We start from the raw sequence: 11,101 nt of genomic DNA, 5'->3' as shown, positions 1-11,101 counted from the left end.
TCTCTCTCTCTCTCTCTCTCTCTCTCTCTCTCTCTCTCTCTCTCTCTCTCAGGACTGAAACATGCTGAGATCAGTATAAAATTAAGACCATCATTTTCTACAGGATTTAATTTGAACATATTTAAAAATACCACTTTGATCCAAACAGACATGGTTGTTCAAACAGACGCTTGTTTTCCTCTTCGCTGACAACAAACTGTCCTTCTGTCCCTTCAGAACAGGATCCGGTCCACGAGACACCGTTTCTCACAGACCAGCAGGAGGAGCTGTTAGAACAGCCTCCGTGGATCAAAGAGGAGCAGGACGAAGCAGAACCTGTGGAGATCAAAGCTGAGGAGGAGGAGCTCTGCACCGGAGAGGAGGAATATCACCTGGTGACCACTGTACCTGAGGACTACAGTGAACCAGAACCAGACAGGGACCAGCTCACCTGTCAGAGTCCTGCTGGACCCAGGGACCAGGACCAGGATTCGGGGTCAAATGAAAACGAGGATCAGTCACCAAAGAAGACGGAGCGCACAGCCTGTTATCACGGTAATGAAGCAGACCAATCAGAAACATCTGACAGTTTGTTTTCATGTAAAACCTGTGAGGACAATTCTCTCCTGATCCGTCACGTTAAGGTCCAGAAAGTTCTGAGTCCAAACTGGATCAGACCTCAGTACCYTCGTCCCACGTCTGCTGAAGTGTGTGTGTGTTGTCGCTGTGAAGGAGGCTAAGCTAATAAGCTAACCGGAAATCGTGTGTGCTGTAAACAACCCTACTGAGAGGAGAAATACCCCGAGCCGAACGAGACGACTGTAAATGAGAGCTGCTGCTTTGTCAGATAAATTTATTTTAATTTGAAGTCTTATCAACACAGACTGGCTTCATTCACTTCCTCCACTGCTGTATGCTAAAATAACTAGCAGACACTGTGCAGAAAATCGACGTGGTTCAAAACTCCTCCTTCTGTTTGCTGATTGGTCCAGGTAAAATAAACTACAAGCAGACACTGCGCAGAAAAACGATGTTCTGTTCTCTGATTGGTTCGGCTAAAAATCTACCAGTGAAATCCTCGTCAATGGGAGAAGTCCCAGACGGAGAATAGAATTGAGAAACTAGAACTGAGCAGAGCTGCGTGGGAAGGAAAGGGCCAGGCTAGCTCAGCGTAGCATTGGACCATTTTATATACTCAACAACAAGCTTTATAAAATCACATGAATATCACTTCCTTCCTCAGAATATCCAAAGTGTTTAAAATGAAAAGCTAACACAGCGTTGACGCTAAACAAAGAGTCATTTGTTTACAGTATAATAAACCATTTTACAGACATCAAACTAAAGCCACTGACAAATATTTCCACAGGACTTCCATCAGAAACAGGGCTAGAAATAAGGATTTGTTTCAGGTTGTCCAACAGACAACCTGTTGACAAAATCTGGTTGTTTCTAAAACATTTTGGTTGTCCAAAATAATCTCAATAAAAATGTAATTTAATAAGTATATTGTTCTGTATACAAAGTTTAGTACTGTATGTACAAATGTTCTCAGCAGGTTGACAGTTTCAGGAGCTGCTTGAGTAAAACTTCCTCATCCTCTTCTTTAGAGAGCAAAAATCAATCAGCTTTCTGCTTACAGGTCAAATATTTTCATTTAAATAAGAGTACACTGTGTACATGACCTTATTAAAGTTACAGTTTAGTGTTCTTGGGACTGAAGACTTTCTGAGGAAAGAGCTTTTTAAACATCTTTTCTACCATTTAAGTGTTTTCAGCTGAGGAGCTTTGATTTATTTATTTAAAAACATAACAGGAAGTTCTCTGCACAGGAAAAAAATATTTATTTTTACTCTTTTTTTTAAATGAACTGACAAGTTTCTCCACTAAAATGATTGGCATTGAAACACCTGGTTAAATTTAAAAGATATTTATAATTAACTACAAACACATGAAGCTGACTCAGAGAAATCTTTGATTTTAGAAAAAAGTAAAAGTCAAACTTAGACACATCTTTAAAAGTCCCCCCTTCCTCCACTCCACCCACGTGTGATTAATACGGATATTTTTTGCACAAATTACTGATTTTTGATGCTCATTATGCAGGTAACCGTCTGCAGGGGTTGACATGTGGACCTTTAAGTCCCGGGCTGGTCGGAGCTGCGCTGCAGGTGGACAGGTGCAGCAGCTGCCCCTCGCTTTAAAACCAGTCAGGTGATCTGTGGCGGTTTTGTTGTGCTCGTGAACACACAATGTTAGGGTGGAAATGCTGCGAGCTGCTTTTAGAAATATAATATATATAAAATACGACGTAATCCTCGGTGGAAAATAGTCCAGGAAACGCTGAGGGCTTTCCTGGGAGGTGTTCAGCTGAGCTGAGTGAAGCTGACCCCCCACCCACAGAGAGAGAAAAAGGCAGCYCTGTCAGTCAGACGGCACGACCCGCCCTGCTCTGWTCTGATTGGATAAAACTTTGARTGTGMTTCWCTTTATTGGGTGAAAGAACCGTCAGTTTAATCCCTAGACGGCTTCAACAAGTTTTTATTCTCCCGTTCATTTTTACACTGATGAAAACTTTAATCTGGGTCTTTGTTTCTTGGTCGTCCATCAGACCTGGTTGTCTGAAACAACAATAGTTTGACTCAGACAACCTAAACGATGGTTGTCAACTCCTGATAAACTTATAAGTGAAGCTAAACAATGGGACTAACTTCTTGTTTACAGCGTGGGAACAATGTTGCAAACAGCAAAAGAGTCATTTATGTTCATGTGTTTGAATAAAACTTAACATAACAAAATGAAACTTCTACAGGTAGCACATATAAGAAATCTGCTGAGTCAGCAACATGTGACCGACCTTCTGCTGCAGGGCCATCACCAGTCCTGGACCAAGGCGAGGGTGTATATCCGGCCCCCCTGCGGGTCGGGGCTGTTCTTCTTTCTGCAGATGTGATTGTGTTGGGTGCCAGCTGAGCGGCAGCTGTGTAACTTATCACTTATCGTTGTGGAAGGTGACGGCGCTTTCATCCGGCCCCGGGAGGAAGGGTCTACGGCGGCGGCTCAGGACCAGAGTCGGGAGTCCCGGAACCCCTGGTCCCACCTGAAGGACTACTTCGTCTTCACGTCCCGGGARGAGAGCAACGCCCGGGTCCTGTGCTTCCGCTGCGTCATGTGTCGCCCCAAGGACATCACCATCAAGGGCCAGGTGAACAGCTTCTACAACCTGAAGTCTCACGTCCGGAGGAAGCACCCGGCGCACGCCGCCCAGTTCGAGGAGCGCGTCAAGGCCGGCTCGTCCCGCGGGAAGCACCGCCGCTGCCTCGCCGGCCAGGAGCCGCCGCCGGGCGCCAAGAGGGCGCGCCACCTGGGCGAGGCGTCGGCCCCCAGGGTGGACCCACGCATCGTGGAGCTGTTCGGAGACGACGCCCTCTCGCTGCACGTCGTGGAGACCCCCAACTTCATCGGCCTGATCAAGATGCTGAACCCCAACGAGACGTCCACGTCCTGCGGCTCCATCATGGCCGGACAGAAAGAGCTGCAGGATTATCTGACAAGGTATTTATTCCAACTCTACGAGTTCAGTCAGTTTCATAACGGTCTTATTTAATGTAATAAATGTGTTATAACTGAAATAAAGGTGTAAKAGAGCTGACGTGCCTTTGTTTCTGTATCTGGACCGACGAGGAGTGAACCCTAACTGTCTGCTACAAAACCATCTTCATATAAAACAACTGGTAATATTCTGTTTATAACATGGTAATAACACACAAACTGTTGCACATTCATTTGTTCACATGATGTGAAACTCTCAAAACGTTTCATTGATCAAACCTTCGGCTGCTGTGTGCCACCACTTTCTTCACACACTGAAACTTCTGCAGACGTTTAGCTTTTTTAGCCACTTTTTATTATAAATTAATGAAGATTTTATCAGCTTCCTTAAAACGTCAAATTTTTATTTTTGTTTTGTTTGTTTTTTATGAATTTTTTTAATTTTTATATTTTTGTGCTAAGTTTAGCTTCTTTTTAAAATTTTATTTTATTTTATTTTTCCTGATTTAAAGCTTTTCTCTGGTCCTTTTTGCTTCTTTCTTCTGTTCTCCTAATTTAAACCTTTTCGTGCTTTATTATTGTAGTTTTGGCTGTTTTGCTGCCTTCTAAGCCAGAGGTTCTCAAACTGGGGTCCCAGGACCCTCAGGAGTCCGTGAGCCGTGTCTTGGGGGGGGTCCTCAAAAGATTTCAGTAAATTGTTGATTTGGTTTTTATTTTTAAAAATGCGTATGGGGAAAATGCACAAGTAAAACAAACACACAAAATCAAACAAAATAAAATGTCATGGCATTTAGGGGTTAAAATAACTAAATTATTTATCATTAACAGGGTGGGCTTTATGAGGGGGTCCCTGGAAGTTTTTCACTCTTGTAAGATCCAAAAGGTTTGAGAACCCCTGTTCTAAGCTACCTTTCAGCTAATTTTAGCTTCTTTTTAATGTAGCTTTAAATGATAATTTCTGGTTTCTGCTTCTTTTAGCTAATTTCAGCTTCTTTTAGCTACTTTCAGCTTTTTTAGCTAATTTCAACTCTTTTAGCTAATTTCAGCTTTTTAAGCTAATTTCAGCATTTTTAGCTAATTTAAACTCTTAGCTACTTTCAGATTTTTTAGCTATTTTCAGCTCTTTTTTAGCTAATTTAAACTCTTAGCTAATTTCAGCTTTTTTAAGCTGATTTCAACTCTTTTTAGCTAATTTCAGCATTTTTAGCTAATTTCAACTCCGCTAATTTCAACTATTTTTAGCTAATTTCAACTCTTTTATCTACTTTCAGCTTTTTAAAGCTAATTTAAGCTCTTTTTTAAGCTAATTTCAACTCTTTTTAGCTAATTTCAGCATTTCGTAGCTATTATCAGCATTTTAGCTAATTTTAGCTTTTTAGCTAATTTCAACTCTTTTAGCCAATTTCAGCATTTTTTTGCTAATTTCAACTCGGCTAATTTCAAAATTTTAAGCTAATTTCAACTCTTTTAACTACTTTCAGCTTTTTAAAGCTAATTTAAGCTCTTTTTAAAGCTAATTTAAACTCTTTAGCTAATTTCAGCATTTTGTAGCTATTATAGGCATTTTTAGCTAATTTTAGCTTTTTAGCTAATTTCAGCTTTTTTAGCTAATTTTAGCTTTTTTAGCTAATTTCAGCTCTTTTTTAGCTAATTTTTGCTTTTGTAGCTAATTTCAGCTTTTTTAGCTAATTTCAGCTCTTTTTAAGCTAATTTCAGCTCTTTTTAGCTAATTTCTGCTCTTTTAAGCTAATTTCAGCTCTTTTTTTAGCTAATTTCAGCTCTTTTTAGCTAATTTCAGCTCTTTTTAAGCTAATTTCAGCTCTTTTTTTAGCTAATTTCAGCTCTTTTTTAGCTAATTTCAGCTCTTTTTAAGCTAATTTCAGCTCTTTTTTAGCTAATTTCAGCTCTTTTTAAGCTAATTTCAGCTCTTTTTTAGCTAATTTCAGCTCTTTTTAGCTAATTTCAGCTCTTTATCTAATTTCAGCTTTTTAGCTAATTTCAGCTTTTTAGCTAATTTTAGCTTTTTAGCTAATTTCAGCTCTTTAGCTAATTTCAGCTCTTTTTAAGCTAATTTCAGCTCTTTTTTTAGCTGTCTTAAATGACAACTTTTCTTCTAATGTGAACATTCTTTGTCCTGTTTACCATCTGTCCTCTAAACTGAACTTGTTTCTGCTGTTTTTAGCTACATTTCAGTTTTTCTACTCATTTTTACTTTTTATGTTTCACAGATTTTCACTGTTGTCTTTGTTCCTGCCTCCACATAAACACTTRAGCTGTTAAACATTTCATCTTCTTCAGCAGCTTCCAGTAAAACTCTCTCAGCTTGAATTATTCATTTAACTTTCGGCTGTGAGCACCGAGCCTCCTCTGGGTTTTTGGTCTCCAGGACTTAAAATAAATTTCTGTCCAGATGATTAAAAYTTTATTAAATCTGATTTGTTTTGTCTTTTTGTCCTTTCAGACCTCCAGCAGGAACCGGTCCACAAGCCGGAGCTGGTTCTGACAGACCTGCGGCTCTGCAGCCAGAGGAGGAAGTGCAGCCTGGACCAGAAGGAACCAGAACCTCCACAGATTGAAGCAGACCAGCAGCAGCTCTGCAGAGGTCAGGAGGCCGATCCGMTCATGGCGACGAGGAGCATCTCTCTGAGTCCTGCTGGACCCGAGGACCAGGACCAGGGTTCAGGGTGGAATGAACAGACAGAACACACAGACTGTCACCACGGTAACAAGGCTGCAGCACCTGAGAGGCTGTTTTCCTGTAAAATCTGTGGAGAAACGTTTCTGCAGAACTCACTGCGGATCCGTCACATCAAGGTCCACAAAGTGTGGAGCCAGAACTGGGACAAGCTGCTGCACTGCTGTCCCACCTGTGGGAAGAAGTTCCCGTCTTACAGTCACCTGGTCACACACATGAGGGTCCACACGGGGGAGAAACCTTTTTCCTGCTTGTTTTGTGGCAAACGTTTTAATCAGACGTCCTCTCTGAACCGTCACATGAAGGTCCACTGAGGCTGAGCTGAGCTTCTGTCCGTCTTCATGTCTGCACATTTACTTTCCACTAACAGCTCATTTAAAAACTATGCAGCGGATCTTCATACGTTTGTTTATTTAAAGGCCAGAAGTGTTTCAGTGCAGATGCAGGTCATCAGTTTGAGTGTTTTTGTTTGTTTTTGACATTGTTCTGTGTTGGTTGTAAGAATGTTTCCTGTTTCTGTGACACTTTGTTCATAAAGGTGTCAGGTCCAAATGTGACGTGATGACACAGATTTTATTTTATTTTAATTTGTTTCACCTTCTTAGTTCAGAGGGTCAGAGCTTCACTGTTGCAAACTGATGAAAAAGGAATAAAGATTTTGGTTCCTTCCAAGCAGAAACGGGTGGAAGTGATTTATTTTACAGTGTTATTGAAGGTCCTCTCCTCTCCAGTCATCCAAAGTATGTAACAGACGTATGACAAAAGAATAAATATTTGTGCCAAATTTAAATTAAATACTGCAAGTATAAATAAAWAAATAAAAATACTTTCTAAATGCTGCATTAAAAACTTTTCCTGGTCCTCCGCGCCGCCTGGTGGCGCTGCAGATGTTTTCGAGCCGCGAAGAAGAATTGGCCATCATCACCTCTTTGTGGATTTTAATGAGTCTTCGTTCATTTCAACCTATTTTTTAAAACGATGTCTTCAGTTCCGCATCTTAAAGACTTTATCAGAGACCGGCTGACAGCTGCTGCTGCAGAAATCTTCTCCGAGTTTGAAAAAACCATCCTGCGGTACGAAGAGGAGATCGACCGTCAGCGCAGACTGCTGGATGTCAGCTGCTGGAGACCCGAACTGAAGCTGCACAGAGTCGGTATGTAGCTCTGAGAACAACCAGCAGCTCGTTTAGTCCCAGTTTACATACAGAAAATAAAGCAGGAAGCTACAAACACAAAGTTACACCGAGCAGAGAAACACGTTTGACATGCTAAGCTAGCGTTAGCTAACAGAGCTAATGGATGCTAACAGCTAAAAGGTAACAAGATCCTGTCTGAACATTAGTTTCATATTTAATCTCCTTGTTGTTCTTTCAGACCTCCAACAGGAACCGGTCCACAAGACTGGGATTCTCAAGGACCAGCAGCTCTGCAAGCAGGACTGGATCTCCAGCCTGGACCCGGAGGGACCAGAACCTCCACAGTTCGAGTACCGGGAGGAACCAGAACCTCCACGCATCAAAGAAGAAGAGCTGGAGCTCTGCACCAATCAGGAGCAAGCTCAGCTCCACCTGAAGCAGGAGGCTGATCTGTTCATGGTGACCGTTTTAAATGAAAGTGAACCAGAACCAAAGGAGCAGCTCGTCTCTCAGAGCTCTGCTGGACCCGAGGACCAGGATTCAGGATTGATTGAAATCACAGACTGGTCACCGACGAGGATGGATCACGCAGATGATTCTCACAGGAACCAGGCGGGTCCATCAGCACCGTCTGAGAAGCTGTTTTCTTGTAAAATCTGCAGAGAAACGTTTTTGGAAAACTCCCTTCTGCTGCGTCACATTAAGGTCCACAAAGTCTGGAACCAGAACTCGGACAAACTGCTGTACTGTTGTCCCACCTGTGGGAAGCACTTCTCCTCCTCCAGTAAGTTAGTCACTCATGTCAGGATCCACACCGGAGAGAAGCCGTACTCCTGTGGCGTCTGTGGAAAAACCTTCAACTATAACTACACTTTGAAGTCTCACATGAGGATCCACACGGGGGAGAAGTCCTACTCCTGTCGGGTTTGCGGGGCCATGTTCAGCACTAAAGGAAGCTGCACTGTCCACCTGAGGCGGCACACCGGCGAGAAGCCTTTCTCCTGCAACTTCTGCGGGAAAACCTTCACGATCAACGGGGACTGCAAACGACACATGATGATCCACACCGGGGAGAAGCCGTTCTTCTGCAAGATCTGCGGGAAAACCTTCAATCGGACCTCACATTTGAACCGTCACATGAAATCTCACACGGGCGGAGAAACCTTTCAGCAAATGATCTAGGAGAAAYTTTCAGGATGTGGAGGAAAAGTTATAAAAAAGCCTTAAAGCTTCGAGTCCTGTTGCGCCAAAATTGCACTTCCTGTTTCTGGAACACTTGTAAACACAGAAACATCCAAAAATTGTGCCTAAAAACTCATAAAAATAACATTTCTTCAATCAAACATTTAACAAATCAAAAAGTAAATGAGTTGCACTAAAAGGCGTAAACATTTAATTTAACAAACTTAAATCGGAGTAGGAGGCCGGTTGTCACACACAAAAGCTAAAACAGGAAGTGTGTGTGTGAGGGGAGGTTTGGTGGGTTTTTTAGAACTTATGACCTAAAAATAAAAGTTTTACCCAGCAGATGAAGCGTATGAGCTCAGTTATAGGCTGTAAATATAAAATAATGTAAATATGTTGTGAAACTTTTTATACGTTTTTGTCCAYTGTGAGTTGAAATGATGCTCCAACGTGTTTCAGTCTCATTTTCTGTAAAGTAGCATCTGCTGCGCTGCTCACAGTTCTCATAAAARCTCTTAAATGTTGGCTTTTTAAAAAATATTCTTGTTACGACCTGGATGGCTGAGAGTTTAAACATTTGTAAATCTGTTCTGTTTCTGCGTTTTAAGTCTTTCTGTGCTTGAATGAACATAAACTCTGCAGGTGCTGTATGTGTCACYACACAGATCTGTATTTAAATTAGCTGATTTTAAATTTATTTATCGTCTTTGTAAAGATGGTCAAACCGTCATTTCATTATAATATTCTGCTTTTATATTATTGTGTCCTAAAATTTCTAAATGTTGCAATAAAGTACTTTAATGAATAATTTTTTGTGTTAAAATGTGATCCTTCATGATGTTTTCTGCCACAATTAAGCCCATGAAGAAGAATCAGCTGCATTACTGGGAAGTTATTTAGTTGTGTTAGTTAAATATGAAGTTTTTAATTAAGTTTTACTTTAATACAGTTTTAATAAAATGTATTCAGTTCAGGATCTGAGAGATGTTACTAAAATAAATAAATGAAAGGTGCAGTTCCAGTTTTATGCTGTAGGTGGCGGCAGCGCCTCTTCAAACGTCGGTTATGAAACCGGAAGTAGATTGAATAAACAAACTGGTGGAGGCTTTGATTAATTTGTATTAATCCAGTAGATAATCTACCATCTTTATAATATTAAGAGAAAACCGTAACTCTAAAAATTAAATGTATAAATATATAAGATAGCTAACACAAGCCAGCTACACTGCTCAATTAGCTTTCTGTTTCCTAGCAACAGACCGGAAGTCAAACTCGGAGCAGCAGATGCTAACGCATGCTAACAAGCTTAGCAGCACCGAACCGACCGTGTTTCTGGGTTTGATTCGCCGCTCGTTTGGTCGGTGAGTTTTCACGGGATGTCAGAGGAGGCTCGACGCGGGGAGGAGGAGGACCGCGGGCCCGGTTCGGTCCATCAGGTGTTTGTGGTGATGGAGAACCTCCTGGAGAAGTTGAAGGTTCTGAACTACGAGGAGGAGGTTCTGTCCAAACACAACATGAAGAACCTGTCCAGGTGAAAAACAGAAACAGTTTTGTGTTAATTTTAGCTACTTTTTTTCTAATTGTGTCTTTTTTCTGCTATTTCAGCTACAATCCTGCTTCTTTCTACTATTCTTCTGCTTTTTTCTGCTACTTTTAGCTGTTTATGCTTCTTACAGATGTTTTTTCTATTTTCATCCATTTTCTGCAATTTTAGCTAAAGTTCAGCTGCTATTAGCTAAAGTTAGCTGTTTTAAGCTAAACACATTTTAAAGCTAATACATGTTATTTATGTAAACGTGCTCCTTATGCTTCCTTGTGCTCAAATAATTTTCAGCAACATTTTAGCTGTTTTACAGAAAATTTCAGCTGTTTTAGCTATTTTACTACAAAATGACACTTTTTTGCATTTTTTTCTGCTAATTAAAAAAACACAACTTTCACCGTCAGGGTGTTGATCACAAAGTGTGGCTGCTACATTTKAATTATTTTATGCTAATTTTAGCTTCTGATGTTTTCTACTTTTTTGCTAATTTGTTATTTATGTTTCTTACAGATGTTTTCAGCTATTTTAGCTTTTAGATGTTTTCTGTTTTCAGTTAAATTTGTTCCTTTTTACTGATTTTCTGCAGTTTTTTTATTTCAGTTTTTCACAGTGAACTCACGTTAACTGTTGTTAAATATTCTCAGTTGAAGAGTTCACATCAGAGTTTTTCACAGGAAACAGTTTCTGTTGTTTTATGAGACGACTGTCAGTTTGAAACCTGATGTTACTTCTCCTCTGTCCTCCTCTGTCCTCATCTGTCCTCCTCTGTCCTCCTCTCCTCCTCTCTCCTCCTCTCCTCCTCTGTCCTCCTCTCCTCCCTCTCCTCCTCTGTCCTCCTCTCTCCTCCCTCTCCTCCTCTCTCCTCCTCTCCTCCCTCTCCTCCTCTGTCCTCCTCTCTCCTCCCTCTCCTCCTCTCTCCTCCTCTCCTCCCTCTCCTCCTCTGTCCTCCTCTCCTCCTCTCTCTCCTCCTCTCTCCTCCTCTCCTCCCTCTCCTCCTCTGTCCTCCTCTCCT

General features: G+C 41.2%; 3 protein-coding genes across 5 annotated transcripts in view; all 3 read left to right on the top strand.

Moving 5' to 3' along the window:
• LOC106527209 (zinc finger protein 629) overlaps window positions 1–6,901 on the top strand; it is a 9,258-nt gene extending 2,357 nt beyond the window's left edge. The window contains exons 2-5 of one of the 3 annotated variants that reach the window (XM_014022019.1): window positions 217–534; window positions 2,991–3,534; window positions 3,617–3,713; window positions 5,993–6,130. In XM_014022019.1, the coding sequence (XP_013877473.1) occupies window positions 217–534; window positions 2,991–3,534; window positions 3,617–3,713; window positions 5,993–6,034 (1,001 nt within the window). In that variant the 3' untranslated portion in view covers window positions 6,035–6,130. Of the gene's footprint in view, window positions 1–216; window positions 535–2,990; window positions 3,535–3,616; window positions 3,714–5,992 lie in introns of all 3 variants that reach the window. The other 2 variants (XM_014022020.1, XM_014022021.1) reach the window with 2 other exon arrangements.
• Window positions 1–9,354, top strand: part of LOC106527204 (uncharacterized) — a 19,390-nt gene extending 10,036 nt beyond the window's left edge. Inside the window, exons 4-8 of the mRNA XM_014022008.1 lie at window positions 217–534; window positions 2,949–3,560; window positions 5,993–6,400; window positions 7,173–7,379; window positions 7,600–9,354. Coding sequence (XP_013877462.1) covers window positions 217–534; window positions 2,949–3,560; window positions 5,993–6,400; window positions 7,173–7,379; window positions 7,600–8,543 — 2,489 coding nt within the window. The 3' untranslated portion in view covers window positions 8,544–9,354. The remainder of the gene's footprint in view (window positions 1–216; window positions 535–2,948; window positions 3,561–5,992; window positions 6,401–7,172; window positions 7,380–7,599) is intronic.
• A 281-nt stretch (window positions 9,355–9,635) lies between these two features.
• ift57 (intraflagellar transport 57 homolog (Chlamydomonas)) overlaps window positions 9,636–11,101 on the top strand; it is a gene marked incomplete in the record, with an annotated part of 8,545 nt that continues 7,079 nt past the window's right edge. Inside the window, 1 exon segment of the mRNA XM_014022017.1 lies at window positions 9,636–10,077. Within this exon segment, the coding sequence (XP_013877471.1) occupies window positions 9,923–10,077 (155 nt within the window).

Source organism: Austrofundulus limnaeus, unplaced genomic scaffold (assembly GCF_001266775.1).
Source record: "Austrofundulus limnaeus strain Quisiro unplaced genomic scaffold, Austrofundulus_limnaeus-1.0 Scaffold315, whole genome shotgun sequence".
Lineage (NCBI taxonomy): Eukaryota > Metazoa > Chordata > Actinopteri > Cyprinodontiformes > Rivulidae > Austrofundulus > Austrofundulus limnaeus.
This window is presented reverse-complemented; position numbering and strand designations above follow the sequence as displayed.